The 16,904-nt window shown below is 58.4% G+C and overlaps 10 protein-coding genes across 10 annotated transcripts; 2 read left to right on the top strand and 8 right to left on the bottom strand.

The window, feature by feature from the left end:
* Positions 1-50: 50 nt before the first annotated feature.
* KL911_002125 (uncharacterized protein) lies at positions 51-959 on the bottom strand (the record flags this gene model as incomplete). The annotated part of the gene is made up of 1 exon (XM_043197160.1): positions 51-959. One exon carries the CDS (start codon positions 957-959, stop codon positions 51-53), a length of 909 nt encoding a protein of 302 aa, XP_043055130.1.
* A 119-nt stretch (positions 960-1,078) lies between these two features.
* Positions 1,079-1,714, bottom strand: KL911_002126 (uncharacterized protein; the record flags this gene model as incomplete). The annotated part of the gene is made up of 1 exon (XM_043197161.1): positions 1,079-1,714. One exon carries the CDS (start codon positions 1,712-1,714, stop codon positions 1,079-1,081), a length of 636 nt encoding a protein of 211 aa, XP_043055131.1.
* Positions 1,715-1,969: 255 nt separating this feature from the next.
* KL911_002127 (uncharacterized protein) lies at positions 1,970-4,121 on the top strand (the record flags this gene model as incomplete). The annotated part of the gene is made up of 2 exons (XM_043197162.1): positions 1,970-2,199; positions 2,921-4,121. 2 exons carry the CDS (start codon positions 1,970-1,972, stop codon positions 4,119-4,121), a joined length of 1,431 nt encoding a protein of 476 aa, XP_043055132.1.
* Positions 4,122-4,181: 60 nt separating this feature from the next.
* KL911_002128 (uncharacterized protein) lies at positions 4,182-6,913 on the bottom strand (the record flags this gene model as incomplete). The annotated part of the gene is made up of 2 exons (XM_043197163.1): positions 4,182-5,819; positions 6,131-6,913. The coding sequence occupies 2 exons, from the start codon at positions 6,911-6,913 to the stop codon at positions 4,182-4,184; spliced, it is 2,421 nt and encodes an 806-aa protein (XP_043055133.1).
* Positions 6,914-7,045: 132 nt separating this feature from the next.
* KL911_002129 (uncharacterized protein) lies at positions 7,046-8,995 on the top strand (the record flags this gene model as incomplete). Its single annotated transcript, XM_043197164.1, has 1 exon — positions 7,046-8,995. The coding sequence occupies one exon, from the start codon at positions 7,046-7,048 to the stop codon at positions 8,993-8,995; it is 1,950 nt and encodes a 649-aa protein (XP_043055134.1).
* A 26-nt stretch (positions 8,996-9,021) lies between these two features.
* KL911_002130 (uncharacterized protein) lies at positions 9,022-10,014 on the bottom strand (the record flags this gene model as incomplete). Its single annotated transcript, XM_043197166.1, has 1 exon — positions 9,022-10,014. The coding sequence occupies one exon, from the start codon at positions 10,012-10,014 to the stop codon at positions 9,022-9,024; it is 993 nt and encodes a 330-aa protein (XP_043055135.1).
* Positions 10,015-10,067: 53 nt separating this feature from the next.
* On the bottom strand, positions 10,068-11,912 carry KL911_002131 (uncharacterized protein; the record flags this gene model as incomplete). Its single annotated transcript, XM_043197167.1, has 1 exon — positions 10,068-11,912. One exon carries the CDS (start codon positions 11,910-11,912, stop codon positions 10,068-10,070), a length of 1,845 nt encoding a protein of 614 aa, XP_043055136.1.
* A 91-nt stretch (positions 11,913-12,003) lies between these two features.
* On the bottom strand, positions 12,004-13,587 carry KL911_002132 (uncharacterized protein; the record flags this gene model as incomplete). The annotated part of the gene is made up of 1 exon (XM_043197168.1): positions 12,004-13,587. The coding sequence occupies one exon, from the start codon at positions 13,585-13,587 to the stop codon at positions 12,004-12,006; it is 1,584 nt and encodes a 527-aa protein (XP_043055137.1).
* Positions 13,588-13,651: 64 nt separating this feature from the next.
* Positions 13,652-14,843, bottom strand: KL911_002133 (uncharacterized protein; the record flags this gene model as incomplete). The annotated part of the gene is made up of 2 exons (XM_043197169.1): positions 13,652-14,119; positions 14,211-14,843. The coding sequence occupies 2 exons, from the start codon at positions 14,841-14,843 to the stop codon at positions 13,652-13,654; spliced, it is 1,101 nt and encodes a 366-aa protein (XP_043055138.1).
* A 210-nt stretch (positions 14,844-15,053) lies between these two features.
* Positions 15,054-16,796, bottom strand: KL911_002134 (uncharacterized protein; the record flags this gene model as incomplete). Its single annotated transcript, XM_043197170.1, has 1 exon — positions 15,054-16,796. One exon carries the CDS (start codon positions 16,794-16,796, stop codon positions 15,054-15,056), a length of 1,743 nt encoding a protein of 580 aa, XP_043055139.1.
* Between the last annotated feature and the right edge of the window lie 108 nt (positions 16,797-16,904).

Genomic DNA, 16,904 nt, shown 5'->3' on the forward strand with positions numbered 1-16,904 from the left:
GAATATTTTTTATTTTTTTCATCTCTACGATAATACATTTTCGTTCGTTACTACTCATTACCTTTCAATGCCCTAATCACCGCAGGTCGCCTCATCATCTGCTTCGTCCACTTGTAGACCTCCGGGAACTCGGCCTTGAGATCAATTCCAATGCGGTCGACGACGTAGTTCCACGTGACAAAACAGAGGTCTGCAATGGTGACGCGATCGCCCACGAGCCACACGGGGTGGTCGAAGTACCTGCTCTGGGACAGCGGCGTGAGGCCGGCAGAGTAGGACGCGGCGTTTTCTGCGTCGAGCTCCATGATCAGAGCCTCGCGACGCTCGGCAAGGGCCATCTCGAGCACACCGTACACGCGGCGCACTTCATCGGTGTATCTCTCGATGGCAGAAGGCACGTTGCTGGAGTGGAAGTACTTGAAGTGTAGCGCCTGGCCAATCATGGGCGAGTGGCCCGAGGTCTGGAAAAACAGCCAGCTGAGGATGTGGCTTTGCTCGACAAGGTTATCGCTCCAGATCGAGCAGGAGCCCTCTTCCTTGAGTTTTTTCTCCACCAAGTACAGGATGATGGCCCCGGACTCCCAGATGGACACCTGCTGGTCCTGGTTTGTGTGGTCTATCAGCGCAGGCACCCTGCCGTTCGGGTTGATGGCGAGGAACTCCGGCGTGCGCTGTTCGCCCTTGTTGAAGTCCAGTAAAATCGTGCTGTAGCTGTACTCGAGCTCGGATAGTATGATGGCGATTTTGAACCCGTTTGGCGCAGACCTGTGGCTCACAAGCGTGAAGCCCTCGTTAGGGGCTCCTTGCGAGAAAAACTCCTTCAGCCGAGAAACCGACTCCGAGTCCAGCGTCTGGTTCGTCTGGCTTTCGTACTCGTTCTGGATGTCCGAGCGGCTGACGGGCTGACCGATGCGGACGTTTCTGAGTCCCGCAGAGAGGTTGGAGATGGTATTGTTCATAAAAGTTTTTTAAAACGTGTACGGGCGAAAAAAAGTGCCAAAAAGAAAGCTCGGATTATTTTGCAAAAAGCAATACCGCTATATAAACTACACAGACAATGTCTTTAATTAGAAAGTGATCAGTTGTAACCTTGATTGCCGTTGAAGCCCATGTAGTAGTTGCTCTGGTCCGGGTTCAGGTAGTTGTTGCCCATCTGGGGTATGTGGTATGGCGGCTGGCCGGCCTGGGACGGGTCTGCCTGGGGCTGGCCCTGTGGAGGAGGAGGCAGCGGCTGCTGGGGCTGCTGGGGCTGCAGCTGCGGGTGCATGTGCTGGGCCGCAGAATGGCCCTGGGACGCGTGTGTGTCGGGGACGCCGCCGGCTTGCGCGTCTTCGTCCTCGTTCGAAGGCTCCTCAGGAGCATTCAGACAGGCCTGGATGAGGTTCTTTCCCTCCGGCCGGGTCACCAAAGGCTGCAGCTTAGGCGTCGTGAACGTGTACACGAGCCCTGTCTCGGAAACAACAAGCAACAGCACCTGGGTGCCCGTCAAAACAGAAAGCTCGTACGCCTTCTTCATAATACCGGCCTTCCGCTTGGAAAAGGTGATGTGTCTCCTGGACTTTTCCTGGATGAACCTGATCTCGATCTTCCTGCGTTCTCTCTTGTTCGAGGGCTTGGAGTCCTCGTCCTCCTCGTCGTCGAGCTCTGGATTTTGAGGCTGCAAGTTGAGGTCAGGCTGCTCGGACGCCTGCGACTCCTGCTTCAGATTGGCCATTTCAGACACTGCTGTTAGTGAGTAATTGTTGTGCACTTACTTTTCACTTATCGATTGATTATCCGTAAGAGGGAAGAGCTTTCTCACAATTACTTAAAGGAGAAGTGTGTTTATGGGTTTATGAAAGAAGAAAAACCACCAAACTCGGAAAACAAGATGTGTAAAATTCCAAATTTATCGAAAGGATGCTATTGTTACCCGATTCAGCCAGGCAAAGAACACCCGTACACCAGCAGAAAAATTCAGAGTCCAGGCATGGTCGCTGCTCGACGGGAACACGCGGTGTTGGAGGCCTGTGGGTCCTGGGAGTCGCGGAAGCGCGAACTGCGGGACGCACCTGTCGGCACCACTACGCGGGCAGCTACAGAGCCAAACGGGACTGTCTGCGTGCACGGCAGGCAGCCTAGCGGCACGGACTACTGCGAGCCTCGTCTGGGCCTCACAACGGCCCTGAGGACTACTTCTCACACTGTTCTACCTTTGTGGTCATTATTAGGTCTATCAATTAAACACATATGAAACCATGCTCAGCACATGAACGGATTCTCATGGCTTATTTCTTAAACTTCTTGACCAAGTAGAGCGCAAAGATGGTCACAGCTGGAGAGTTAGCGAAAAAGCCCAATTGAACACTTACCAATGACGAAGATCAAGCAGAAAACAAGGATAACACCGGCTGGTAGCATCTCAATTAATTATAGGTATCAGGTTTGCAATTAAGAAGCAGCTTTGGAAAGAAGAGCTATAAGATTAATTGGAAAACAAACTTTTCTCTTAAAGAGTTTCCGTTTCGGTATATATATTATGCACTTGAGACAATTTGCTGCCTTACCACGAATAAACGGCGTGAAATTATTTTCTTTTTCCGGGGGCGTCCGGAATTCCCAGATAAGCCGGCAAAGACAGGAAGAGAGATGTTGACGAGAGATAGAGGTGGATGCAGCAAACAGCGGGGATGGTGGCTGCCCTCAACGCTGCGGTTGGCCAATGTAGCGCGTCGAGGTGATGGCCGTTTCCGTGCGTTCCCCGTTTGGGCTGCTCGTTTTACCCAAAACAATCGTCTTCGCTTCCATTTCCGGCCCCAAACCGCTTTTCCGGCCATCGTATATTGCATCATATCCGGTAGTGAGGTAATTTTTCTTCCCCCCGTTCCCGAGACATAAACATTGCACCGGCTCATTCCCGCCGATCCCCAAAGTGCCTGAGTGCCAAGATCTCTCTGCCGGCCAATAATAGCAGACGTAATTGCGACGATCGTCCCTTACCATTTACGCACCCCTACACCACCAATTTTGTGCCAATGTTCCCTCCCGGCAGCCTTGTTCTCACAAAGATAAAAGGGTTCCCCGAATGGCCCTCGCGTGTAATTGACTATGAGCAGCTTCCGGAGAAAATACGCAGCATGAAGCCAGGCTCTGCGCCCGGCAGAAAGCGCCGGCGTGCCGCGTCCGAACCGCAGCACGTGTGTGTCAAGTTCTACGGCGACGACGAGTATTTCTGGTGCACAGAAAAGGATCTGAAGCCCCTGACCGACGAGATGGTCACGGAGTACCTCATCAAGAAGGGCGAATTGCCCGACTCGGACGGCAACTTCCGTGCCAAGCGCGCGTCCAAGGTGTCCAGTCTGACCAACGCCTACTTGTGTGCCAACAACAAAGACGTTTCGCCGCAGGACTTTGCGTTGTACGGCAGTTATGGCAAAGTGGGGGAGGAGGACGAGGATTACGTGGAGGAGGCTGAGGAGGAGGAGGACGAGGAAGAAGAAGAAGACGAGGAAGAAGAGGAGGAGGAGGAGGAGGACAGCGACTCCGATGAGGAAGCGTATGGACGATCCAGCAAGAGGAAACACAACGGGTCGCACGGCGCCAGGAAGAAAGCAAAGGTCGAGCTTGTTGAGGACCTTGACAGCGACTGGGGGCTGGAATCGGACGTGGAGGACGCCGGGCTCGATATTCCGCCGCTGAACAGCGCCGAGCTGGTCGACGAGGTCAAGAAGAGCACCAAGTTTTTCGGCGACATAAGGGTCCAGATCCAGAAACTCGCGTTTCCACCGGAACAGCCTGTGGACTACGCCAAAACAGGCAAGGAGCTGGAGCCGCTGGTCAACAAACTCTCGAGCTACAAGCCCGTTTCTCGGGCCGTGCTCAAATCGACCAACATCGCCAAGGTGCTGGTGCTGCTGCTGAAGAAGCCGGAGTTTGCGCGGCTCAGGGTGGCCAAGAAGATCGGCACCGTGCTGAAAAACTGGCTTGGTCTGCACGTCGAGCCCGACCCACGCTGGAGCGACGACTACGAGCCGAGCACGGAGGCCGAGGAGGACCAGAAGGAGGCGCCCGCCGACGAGGTCAAGCAGGAGCCCGCGGGCGAGCCGGTGCCGGCAGCCAACGGGGGCGAGCGTGTACAGTAATATACCGTCGTTGCGGAGGGCCGCTTACGTAAGCATACGGCGCTGGAGGCCCCAAAAAAACTACCTGTGCGCTGTCTGCTCTACATGACCACGCCTCAATCGCCGCTCCTGCGCGACGCCTCGACCTCGCTGCCCGGCTACGTCGCCGAGGAGCTCACCGAGGAGCTCGACTCCGGCTACGGCGCCGTGCCGCCCGAGCAAGACGGCTCCGACGAGTACCTTGTTCCCAAGCGACAGCTGTACGTGATTCTCCCGTGCATTTTCTCGCTCACGTTCCTGGCGTCCATGGACACCACCATTCTGTCTACGATCATGACGGAAATCGCGTCGGACCTGGACGCGATTCCGTATCTTTCGTGGATCGCGACGTCCTATTTGCTGGCGTCTTCCATTATCCAGCCGTTGGGCAAGCTGTCGGACATTTTTGGCCGCAAGCCCATGATTCTGGGCTGTGTGTTTGTGTTCACGGTCGGCTGTTTCCAGTGCGCGGCCGCGACGACCGCCGTGGGCTTTGCGGTCGGCCGTTTTCTGTCGGGCTTTGCCTCTGGCCTGAATACTCTGGGCAGCATCACGATGAGCGATCTTGTGCCGCTGCGCAAGCGCGGCGTGTACCAGGGGCTCGCCAACCTGTGCTACGGCACGGGCTCTGCGTGCGGGACGTTCGGCGGCCTGGTTGCGAAGCGGTACGGCTGGCGCACGGTGTTCTGGATGCAGTGTCCGATCGGCATCGGCTGCTTCCTGCTGTGTCTGTTCAACCTGAACTTGCCGCCGGTTACGAGGGTGCAGCTCACGTGGCGGGAGAAACTGAGGCGCGTGGACGTGCTGGGGATCCTCAGTCTTGCGTTCACGCTGTTCCTGTTCATTCTGCTCACGTCTTTCGAGTTCGACTCGTCCAGAGGGCCTGTCCTGCTCTGTCTCGCGCTTGCCGCGTCGCTCGCCACCTTCGTCAAAATAGAAACCTCCGCCGTCGACCCGGTCCTGCCGCTCGAGCTGCTCAGGAACCGCTCGATTCTCGGCTCCTCGTTGGCCAACTGGTTCGGCACCATGTACATCAGCTGCGTGCTCTACTACTACCCGGTGTACCTGTCGACGGTGTACGGGTTTGACACCGGCCAGGTCGGCAACCGTCTCGTCCCGTCGATCGTCCTGTCGTCGTTCTCGTCGATCGGGTCCGGCTACTACATGAAGGTGACGGGCAAGTACCGCAACTTCTCCCTGGCGAGCGCCGCGGCCGGCGTGCTCAGTCTGACGGCCCTCGTGCTGTGCACCCAGCCCGCCCGTGCCGACCGGCCGGTCTCGACCTACGTCGTCATGGCGCTGCCGGCGGTCCCCTACTGCGCCTACGCGTCCATGCTGACCACCACGCTCCTCTCCCTGATCGCGTCCGTGCCCCAGGACCACCAGTCCGCCGTCACGTCCATCCAGTACGCGTTCCGCTCCACAGGCTCCACGCTCGGCACGTCCGTTGCTTCTCTGCTGTTCCAGTGGCACCTCAGCAGCTACATGCGGTCTGCGCTTGCGAGCCACGCCCCCGACGGCGTCCCCAAGAAAGAGCTCGTCCAGATCGTCACCAGGGCGCTCCACAACGCAGCATATATCCGCACGGCCCCCGACTGGGCCGTGCCCACTCTCATCAAAGCCTACAACGTCGGGTGCTGGTCCACATTCTTGTACTCGCTCGTCACGTGCGTGCTGTGTCTGTGCGCGCTCCTGGCCGTGCGCGAGTACAAACTGCACACGACGGTGTCTCGAAAATAATTATTAATTGATTTAATAGATAAAAAACCGTTTTATTTAAATTTTATTCTTCCTTGTTCCTTGTCGAATTATTTGCCATGAGCGTGCGCACCTCTTTACACATAGATGGTATGACGTGCTCCGCGTGCACGGCCGCAGTCGAGTCGTGTCTGCGGCAGGTGGACGGCGTCGAGGCCGTCCAGGTCGCGCTGCTCACAGAGGAGGCCGTGGTCGAGCACTCGCACACCGTCCCGGCATCGGCTCTCCAGCACGCCGTCGAGGACATCGGCTTCGGAGCGAGCGTGATAGCGTCGGAGAACGCGGCCGCAGAAATCCGAACGTCCTACCTCACCGTAGGAGGCATGACGTGCAGTTCCTGTGTCAACGCCGTGACAGATGCCTTGAAAAAGGTGGACGGAGTCCGGGCGGTGCAGGTCTCGCTTTTGACCGAACAGGCCACTGTGACGCACACGTGTGCGGCGGACAGGCTGTGCGAGGCCGTGGTGGACTGCGGGTTCGAGGCCACGCTGCTGGAAACGAAGAACGAGCACGCGATCAACGACAACGAGTCGCTGACGCTGAAGATCTACGGCATGACGTGCTCGAACTGCTCGAACTCGATCGAGGACGCCGTCGGCAAGCTGGACGGCGTCGTGAGCTGTCAGGTGGCCCTGGCCACCGAAGAAGCACGAATTGTCTACGACACCAACCGCACAGGCATAAGAAAAATCATGGAGGTCATAGAGGATTGCGGATTTGACGCTCTCCTGAGCTCGAACCTGGATTCCGCATCGCAGCTCGAGCTGCTGCTGAAGGTCAAAGACGTGGCGTACTGGCGGCAGACGTTTCTGAAGATGGTGGCCTTCGGGTTCCCGATTTTCTTCCGCCATCACATATGGCCACTGCTGGCCATGATTCTGCACGTCCACTGGACGCCTGTCGCGCTGTACCACGGTCTGTTTCTCGAGACCGTGTTTGAGTTCTGTCTCGGCACATACATCCAGTTCTGGCTTGCCCGACGGTTCTACGTCAACGCCTACAACGCCGTCCGGCATCGCAACGGAACGATGGACCTCTTGATCTGTGTTTCCACCACCACTGTCTACATCTATTCCACGTGCTCCATTCTGAACGCCCTGCTCCGAAACGCCCAGAAGCCCGCTTCTGTCCTCTTCGACACCTCTGCCATGCTCTTCATCTTTGTTTCTCTCGGCAAGTGGATAGAGTCCAAGGCCAAGGGTAACACGTCTACGGCGCTTTCCAAGCTCTTGTCCCTAACACCGTCCATGTGCACTATTCTCGAAAACCCGGACGACCTGAGCTCGAACCAGAAAGACATAAGCACCGACCTGCTGCAGAAAAACGACGTGGTGGTGCTCCACCCCGGCGGAAGAGTGCCGGCCGACGGCGAGTGCATTTACGGGTCCTCGGAGGTCGACGAGGCGCTCTTGACGGGAGAAAGCGTTCCTGTGGTCAAAAGAATCGGCTCCAAGCTGTACGGCGGATCCATCAACGTCGCGTCGCCCCTGTACATGCGTGTCGAGGTCATTGGCGAGAAAACGCACCTGTCGCAGATCGTCAAGCTAGTGAGAGACGCCCAGGTCACCAAGGCGCCGGTCCAGAAATATGCCGACGTGATCGCCAGCAAGTTTGTCATCACTATCCTGGTTCTGTCGCTGGTCACGTTTGTCTTCTGGTGTGTCTACATCTTCTGCCAGCCTGTCGACGACGTGCCGGCATTTTTCGTCGACAGCGACACGGGGAACGTTGTTTTCTCGAGGATTTTGCAGATCGCCATATCTGTGGTCGTCGTGGCGTGTCCGTGTGCGCTCGGGCTGGCCGCGCCGACGGCCGTGATGGTTGGAACCGGCGTGGGGGCCACGAACGGAATTTTAATCAAGGGCGCCGACATACTGGAAAAAGCAAGCGGGATCAACTGCGTTGTTTTCGACAAGACGGGCACGATCACGTCGGGCAAAATGCGGGTCTCGAACTACCACTTCATCGGCGACATGGACGAGAAACTCCTCTGGAGCATCATTCATGCCGTAGAGCACGACAGCGAGCACCCCGTGGGCAAAGCGCTGGTTTCTGGAGCCTCTGGACGTGCCTCGTCGCTTGCTGTCGAGGCCACCAAGGTGCACAACATCGTGGGTCTTGGATTAGAGGCCCAGATCAGGCTGCAAGGCCAGGACCTTGATGTTGCCATAGGAAACGGCCAGCTGATGAAGGAGAAAAAAATCGACAACGCAGCCGACTTTCTAGAGTGCTGCAAGCGTCTCAACAACCCGCACATCTCCACCTTCTCGCACGTTCTTGTCAACAACAAGTACGTCGGCTACGTGGAGCTGGCCGACACGCTCAAGGCCGACGCGGCGAGCACCGTTTCTGCGCTCATCGACCGGGGCTTCACCGTTGCCATGGTGACCGGAGACAACGTGCAGACTGCGCGCACCGTTGCGCAGGCCGTGGGGATCCCGCTGACCAACGTTTTCGCGCAGGCGCAGCCGGACGACAAGCTGCGCGTGGTCGATCAGATGCAAAAACACGGCCTCAAGGTTGCGTTTGTCGGCGACGGCCTCAACGACGCACCGGCACTGATACAGGCCGACCTGGGCATGGCTATTGCCGCCGGCACCGACATAGCCATCGAGGCCGCAGACGTGGTGCTGCTCTCCTCTGTGCAGCCGGACGACGACGACGACGGCATCCCGATGCAGGAGTACGGCCGCAAGGACGGCACCGCAGGCATTCTCGCCGCGCTGGACATTTCGCAGCGCACGTTCCGCAGCATCAAGACCAACTTTTTCCTGGCCGTGGTGTACAATCTGGTCATGCTCCCAATTGCGATGGGCCTTTTAATCATTCCATGCGGGCTCACCATGAACCCGATGATTGCGTCGGCGGCGATGGCGTGCTCCTCTGTGAGCGTGGTTTTCAACTCGCTACGTCTCAAGAGCTGGAAGATGCCCGTGCTGGACAGCACCCGTGTTCCCGAGGAGCGTGTCGACTGGGCAGACGACCAGGTGCTTTCGTCGATGGACGTCGAGAAAATGGACGTCGTCGACAACACGCGGGCCAGCTGGCGCACCCGGCTGCTCAACCGGTTCAAATCCCCGTACGAGAGACTAGACTAATTAGTACGCAAGTAAAATATATTTCTTTATTTCTCCAGAAAGCCCGCCGCGTGCGCGTTGTATCTGCCGCCCCTGATTTCGATCTTGTCGAGTTTCGCGTTCAGGTCGGCGAACTCGGCGTCCGTGAGCGGGATCTCCGTGTTGTTCTCGTGGTTTCTCGCCGGCGTCGACGACGACGGGATCGGGATCACCCTGGCGTACTTTTCAGGGAACTCGTTGTGCTTGCGGATCCACGCTAGCGCGATCTGCGCAGCAGTGCACTTTTTCTGCCGAGCAAGCTCCTCCACCAGCCTCACCACGCTCATGTTGTTCTCCAGAACCTCCTGCGACGAGAACCGATCCAGCGTGCGCCGGAAGTCGCCCTCGGGAATGTCGTCGACCGACTTTATCTGGCCCGTCAGGTAGCCCCTGCCGAGCGGCGAGTACGCTATCACAGGTATTCCCAGGTCCCTGCACGCGTCCATGACGCCGTTTCTCAGAATTTCCCGCGACCACAGCGAGAACTCTACCTCCACGCACGAAATCGGGTGCACCTTGGCAGCGCGACGGATAGTGGTGGCAGAAACCTCGCTAAGCGAAATCCCGCGGATCACACCCTCCTCAATGAACGGAACAATGCTCTTCACCACGTCCTCCACAGGGTGCTTGCCGTCCTGTCTGGCCGGCTCGAAAATGTCAAACTTGCCGTCTGGAAAGTAGGAAGCAATATTCCGGATGGACTTTGCAATGTTCTCGGGCGAATTGTCTGGCGGGTGGGGAAGATCGACACATCCCTTCACGGAAACAACCATCTTGGAGCGCGACTCCGGGTACTTGGCAAAATAGGCCCGCAAAAGCTCCAGATTGGCGTGCTTGTCGTTGGGCGGGTTGCCGTAGAACTCTCCCGCGTTGAAGAACTCAACGCCGTCCGAAAGGGCACTGTTGATTGTGGAAAATGCCTGCTCGTATGGCACAGGCTGCGGCCGCCACGTCAGCGACATCAGCCCGTAGCCCGTGTTGCCCCTGACCTCCACACTCATGTTGTCGAATCTAGAAAATTCTCTCGACCAAATTTTTGAGATTTGCGTCCGCCTTACGTAACCCGCTTCGCGTCGGCGTCGCCCAACTTATCGAACGGGTTGTACTCGGGCGGGTTGACGTTCACGCCCATCGGCGAGGCTACCGGCAGCACGACCGAGGCCGCAGTGGGCCCTATGGACGCCACGAGCGGCGTTGTCACCGGCAGCTGCGCCACGTGCTCGAGGCCGCTCGTCTGGAGATTTTTCACCTGCTGCTGCATCGAGTCCTCCTTCTCCGACTGGAGCGGCGACGGGACTGTGCGGGCGGAGGCTTCCTGGCCAAAATGGCCGTTCTGGAAGTTGGCCACCGACGGGATCGACGAGAGCGGCGGCTGGTCCGTGGCGTTGGTGACCGACTGTTTGAGCACGCTTGTTTCGAGACGGATCGTCAGCTCCTTGGTGGCCCGCGTGAGGTTCGAGAGCGCCCCACGCACCTCGTTCAACGCCGGCATGTCCTGCAGCGCGCCCTTCGTGGCTGCCAGAAAGCTGATGATCGACTTCAGAAACAGGTTCGTCTCCTCGTAGAGTCTCTTTTGCTGCTCTTCGTCGAGCCTCTGCGCGCCGCGCGTCTGGTTGAGCACCACCTTGATCCGTTTGGTCTGCTCCATCGAGTTCATGCAGTACGTCGTGAGCTCCTTCACCTTTTGCGCGATGTTGGGCAGGTCCTGGTTGTCCGGGTCTGCGTCCTGCGAAGTTTGCGAGTTCTGTGTGTTTTGTGCGGTGCTGATGGCGCTCTTGGCCAGCGCGTCGTTGAGCTGGGTGAACACAGCGTGCGCCGCCTGTGTCGTGAAGCTGATTATGTCGTATAGCTTCTCGTTGTCGGTCGTTGACTCGACGTTGCTGATAGCACTCAGCTCCGAGTCCTGGCGCGCAACCGCCGGCAAGCTCGTGTCGACCTTGAGCGGCTGGCGGTGCACAGACGGCTGGCGCTGCGGGACGGGAATCGCCTGACTGTGCGGATTCGTAGGCGGCGCCCTATTGATCTTCGGAGGCTGTGTGCGCAGTTTCTGGGGCGCCAGCGGGGCCGTTGAGAGCTGGGCGGGGCGCAGACCTTTCTGCTGCGTCCGAGGCGCAAACGATGGGTCGAGTATTTTGCAGATGCCCGTCAGCTCCACCAGCAGCGAAAACAGCGAGAAGTACGCCATCCGGATCGTTTCCGTGCCCAGCGACGCAATCATGTGGCTCGGAAAGGTCAGATGGTCAACTATTTTGCGCAGATCCTTCAACAGCTCCACCAGCTGCGTCGCCAGCTGCGTGCGCAGACTCTCGTGGACGGTGTCCGCGTCTGTGTCGTTGGCGCGGCGGTTCAGAAAGTCGTACAGGCTCACAAAGTTGTTGAACGAGCTCGTAGACGTGTTGATCGAGATCCCCAAGTTTCTCAGCACGCCCGTAAATTCGGAGTAGACAAATCGCACTTTGTGTGCCATTTTCATGGTGTCAGAAAAGGCCAGCCGTTCTGAGGTCGTGCCGTGCACTTCGCGCAGCGTGGTCAACTTGCCGTCCGTGACGGCGGTCTGCGACGCCAGCGACGGCTTTCTGGGCAGCCCGCCGTTTTGCGGCGTCATCGACGACGAGGTAGGAATCGCACTCTGGCTCATGCTGCGCAGGTTCCGTCCAACATGGTACTTCAAATCCTCCAAGGCGAGCTGCTTGGGCTCGCCCTTGGAGCTCGCAGACGGCACCGACGACGCTATGCTGGCCGTCGAGCCGTTGGGGCACGAAGGGCCCGGCTTGGGGGTCGAGCTCGTGCTGGACGGCGGCTTGAACAGCCGGCCCAGGCGCTTTTCTGCACGCGTGGACTTGAACTGCGACTCGCTGTTGCTCCGGGACCGCGTCAGCAGGACGTCTTCGGAAAACATCGACTTTTCGTAAGGCACACACAGCGATCGGCTTAGATGTTTTGTCTTATTTTTCGAGCTCTAAATTATACACCCGCACACCCGTGCACCGTCAGGTCTCCTTTCTGACCCCGGACACGATGTCGTCGACGCGGAGCAGCATGCAGGCGCTCTCGATCGAGGTCTTGGCGCTCTGCTGCTTGATCGCCTCGGGCTCCCAGATGCCGTACTCGTTCATGTCGACAATCTTGCCGCTCTCGCCGTCGATCCCCCACGTGTGCTCGCCGTTGGCGTGCTTGGCTCTCAGCTGCGACAGCACCCTGATCGGGTTGCCTCCGCAGTTCTGGATCAGCGTTCTCGGAATCACCTCGAACGCGTCCGCGACCGCCTGGTACGGCCACTGCTGCACGCCCTCGATTTTCTTGACCCGCTCGGCGAGCCCGACGCTGACGGCCATCTCGGTGGCTCCTCCGCCCGGAGCGAGCGACGGCTCGAAAAACACGTTTCTCGTCACCGCCATCGCGTCCTGCAGGTTTCTCTCGATTTCGTTCAGAATATCCTTGGACGGGCCGCGCAGCATCACCGTGCAGGCTCTTGGTTCCTGACACTTCACGAGGAACGAGAAGTACTCGTCGCCGATCAGCTTCACCTCGAACAAGCCGCACTTCGAGCCGACGTCGGACTCCTTCAGGTCCTCGACGCGGTTCACGATGGTGGCGCCCGTGCATCTTGCTATTCTGTTGTTGTCACTCTTCTTCACTCTTCTCAGCACGGAACAGCCGCCTTTCAGCAGGTAGTGCTGTGCCAGGTCCGAAACGCCCTTCTCGGTGATCACGAGGTCCGGCTTCACGGCCAGAATCTGCTCGCACATCAGCTTCACCTGCTCCTCCTCGATCTGCAGCAGTCTGGCCCAGTCCTCCTCCTTGGTGATCTCGACGTTGGTCTGACTCTCGCCCTTCTTGTACTCCAGCGGACAGTCCAGCAGCACCACGCGCGGCTTCTCAATCACACGCTTCATCTTGGGATGCACCACGTCCTTGTTCAGCAGCACGCCGTCCAGGACAACAGAGTCCTCGATCTCGCCGCCGGGAATCTTCTCCACACGCACGTACCGCTTGATGTCGATCTCCTTGTGGTCGCCCTCCTGCACCAGTACCGTCTTCACCGCCTTCAGGGCCAGCTGGCACATCAGCTGCGACCACTTGGCCACGTACTTGGTGCCAATGGCTGCGCTGATGAGCTTCACCATCGCAGCCTCGTTTTCCAGGTCCACAGGGATACTTGTCTCGTGGATGATCTCCAGCGCGTCCTTCAACGCCTGCTTGAGCGCCTGGATGATCACCACCGGATGGATGTTTTTCTCTATGTATGGGAACGTCTGTGCAAGGATCTCGCCCGCAAGAATGATCACCGACGTGGTGCCGTCGCCGACCTCTTCGTCCTGCGTGCGGCTCAGCTCGATCATCGACTTGGCAGCCGGGTGCGCGACGTCGATCTCGCGCAAAATCGCGTGCCCATCGTTGGTCAGCACAATGCCTCCCATCGGATCCAGCAGCATCTTGAGCATCGCCTTCGGGCCCAGACACGTGCGGATGATGTCCGCGACGGCCTTTGCCGCGGTGATGTTCTGGATCTGGGCCTCGCGGCCGGTCTGTCTCTGCGCAGCCGTGTTCATAAACACAACAGGGGCTTGCATGGCGAATAGAAGAAGGTTTGGATTTTTTTTCTTGTCCAGCAAAATAAAATATTTACGTAATTTTTCACATTTTCGCGAGCAGCCGGCGCTGGTAGACCAAGCGCAGAGCGGACAGCGACGCGGCTGCGGCGAGGAACAGCACGCCCACAAAGACACTCAGCTTGTCGAAGCCCTCCACGGTGTCCACGTGGCCCGGCGGGATGAACGTGCCCGCGATGATGGGCCCCACAAGCACGCCCACCGATGCTGTAGGGAAGAAGACGCCGAGGTACGACGGCAGCTCGTCCGCAAACAACTGGCCCAAAATGGCCGGCGCCAGGCTCACAAACGGGCCCGTGGCAAACCCCCACGTAATACAGAACGCCAGCGCCGCCGCCGACGAGCGCGCGGGTATCCACAGAGCCAGAGACAGCACGCCGCTGAGCACGAGCGTCGGGATCATCACGTTGAATCTGCCGAGCTTGTCACCGACGTAGCCGCACGAGACGCGTCCCAGCAGCGTCGCCGCGTTGACAATGGCCACGTTGTAGTCCTGGATCGGCCGTGCCACGCCCAGCCGCTGGCAAAACAGGTCCACGTAGAACAGGCCGGGAAACAGCCCCAGAATGGCCACGGCAAACGACACGTTGAGAACCTGGAACCGCCAGTTCAGCAGCACTCTGAAATTGACGCGCAGCACGTTCTGGCCCGGCTTGCGCGGCGGCGGCGGCACTCTCGGGCGCAGGTTCGTGGTTGCAAAGGCCACCATCGGGATGTACAGAAACCCTATGATTCTGTTCCCCCACGCAAACCCCACCTTGTTGATGAGTCCGCGCACGCCGATCGGCCAGTACACGCCGGCCATGGAGGCCCCTGAGGTGATCAGCCCCGACGCGATGGCTTTGCGTCGGTGGAAGTACTGGAACACCACCCCCGCGCAGTGCACGTACATGAGTCCAGATCCCAAGCCGAACATCAGGCCCTGCACCACGAAAAGCTGCCACGGGGCCGTCGTGATCGACAGAAACATGTACGACAGTATGCAAATGAGCCCGCCAGCCCCCACCATGGCCTGCGGTCCCAAATAGTACATCCCCACGGTAGACGGCAGGGCCGTAGCGAACGTGAGACAGCCCTGCAGAGACCCAATTATCGAAAGCGTGTTGGAGCTCATGTGGGGGTACTTGTTCTCGTAGTAGCTCTGGTACACGCCGAAGGAGTTGACCATGCCGAACGAGAGAGCCATGACCGTCGCTCCCGAGCAAAGGGCCAGCCATGCGCGCAGCCCGCCCTCTGGCGGGGGTCCGGGAGATCGACGGGGAGACTGCTGCGGAGACGGCACAGTATGTGCGGATGACGGCGTCTTTTCGAGGTCGCGGCCGCGTTCAGTGTCCATGGCTGATTAAAGACGCTCGAGCCTGTTCATGGAGGCTATGACTAATGTAACAATCTAACATTTTTTCGTTTGGCTTACATAAGCCCACACGTTAGCTTTTTCCTCTAGCTAGCAGCTGTGTGAGTTCCTCTGGCACGTCGAATTTCGGCAGAAGCAGCTCGAAAAGCTGCAGGCCGGCTCCGACAGACAGCTGCGACAGGTCCGACCGGCTGGCGATTTTCCGCCCTTTTTTGCCGCCCCCAAAACACCCCACCATCTCTGTCCACTGCCATTTGGTAGCAATGTCGTTGTACGACCGGTCTGGGCCCTGGATCACGCGCTCAATCGTGTAGCCGTCGTTGTTGAGCAGATACAGCACGGGGTCGACCTTGTAGCGCACCAGCGATGCGATTTCCTGCAGAGTCATCTCTGCTGCTCCGTCTCCCTCGACGGTGATCACACGGCCCGGAGCGCCCGAGTCGCGCTTGGCGATACATGCGCCAAGAGTTGCCGGGATGGCGTATCCGATGGCTGCCCACAGGAACTGGTTGACGAACTTGGCCCCGTGCAGCTCGATGCTTCCTGTGGCCCACATAAAAGAGCCGGTGTCGACGATAAGCACGTCGTTTGGCGTGAGAGACCGCTCAATGTGTGTTCTGAGGTCATTCATGGTTAGCGGCTCGCTGCCTGTTGGCCTTGGAGGCCGCGAAATCTCGTAGCGTCTGCTCCTGGCCACGCGCTCCACGTCCAGCTGCTCCACAAGCATCTCAAACACGTCTCTCATGTTGACGTCTGTGACAAGCTCTCCGCAAATAGAGACGCTGTCAATAGAAAGAGAGACCACATTGCCAGGCTGCAATTTCGCCGAGAACGCGCCGCTGTTCATCTCGACGTCAAATGCCCCAACTCGCAGCACCAGATCGCTCTCCTCGACCGCGCGCGCCACGTCGCTGTTGCCCAGCGCGCCCTGGTACGTGCCGACAAACCAGCCGCGGCTCTCGTCTACAAGGCCCTTGCCCATGAACGTGTTGTAGACGTTGACCCGGCCGTCCAGCTTGGAAAGCAGTTTTCCCAGGGTGCTGGCCATCTTGCACCGGGAAATAAAATAGTCCACCAAAAGGGCCGGGTTCGTGCTGCTGTAGATCTTTTGCAGGATAGCCTCCACGACAGCAGTCGAGCGGCTGTTAATTTGCGGAACATAGTCCACCATCAGCGGCTCGTGCAGCCGCGAGGTCGGCACTTTCAGTTCTGTCAGATCGCACGGCAGAAACAGATACCCTGGCCGCAGACACCAGTGGATCTCTCGGAGCACTCTGTCGACGGTGGAGCAAGCATTGGCCGCGTCAGAGCCAATAGAGCCCTGCGCACAGCTGAAATTGGCGGCCACTTTCTCGTACAGATAGTGGTCTGAAGCCTCGTACGTTTTGCTACCAGTCAGGAGATGGTGGAATTTTTTGTCCGAGTTTTTCAGCCCCGTGGCAGACGTGCCGACCAAATGCAGCAGCGGAGAGTACTCAGAGTACATCCCGGCCACGCCAGCAAGCGCAGAAAGCTCACCGACGCCAAACGTGGACACCAGCACAGCCATCTTCTCGCACGTCTTGGCGTAGCCGTCACAGGCGTACGCCGCGTTCAGCTCGTTGCAACAGCCGATCCACTCCAGGCCGTCGACATCGTAGAGGTGCTCCAGAAAGCTGAGGTTGAAATCGCCCGGAACACCGAAAATCGACCTGATGCCCAGCTGGTATATGCGCAGCAAAATATACTCGGATATGGTGATGTAGTCGGAATTAATGGAGTTCACCAGCTGGTGATACTGCCCGCTCAGGGCGTCGCTTTGCAAAACAGGAGCCATTTTTGGCACCCTTCGGCGGCAGACGGTTGCTTATATAGCTACGCAGCGGCCGGTGTTGCCGTTGAAAGCCCTTTCCCGTTACTAACCGTACATATCCGTTGGGTCCCG

The sequence above is a fragment of the Ogataea haglerorum genome (genome assembly GCF_019207285.1).
Source record: "Ogataea haglerorum isolate 81-453-3 chromosome Unknown 81-453-3_NODE_5_length_632335_cov_97.011461, whole genome shotgun sequence".
Classification (NCBI taxonomy): Eukaryota; Fungi; Ascomycota; class Pichiomycetes; order Pichiales; family Pichiaceae; genus Ogataea; species Ogataea haglerorum.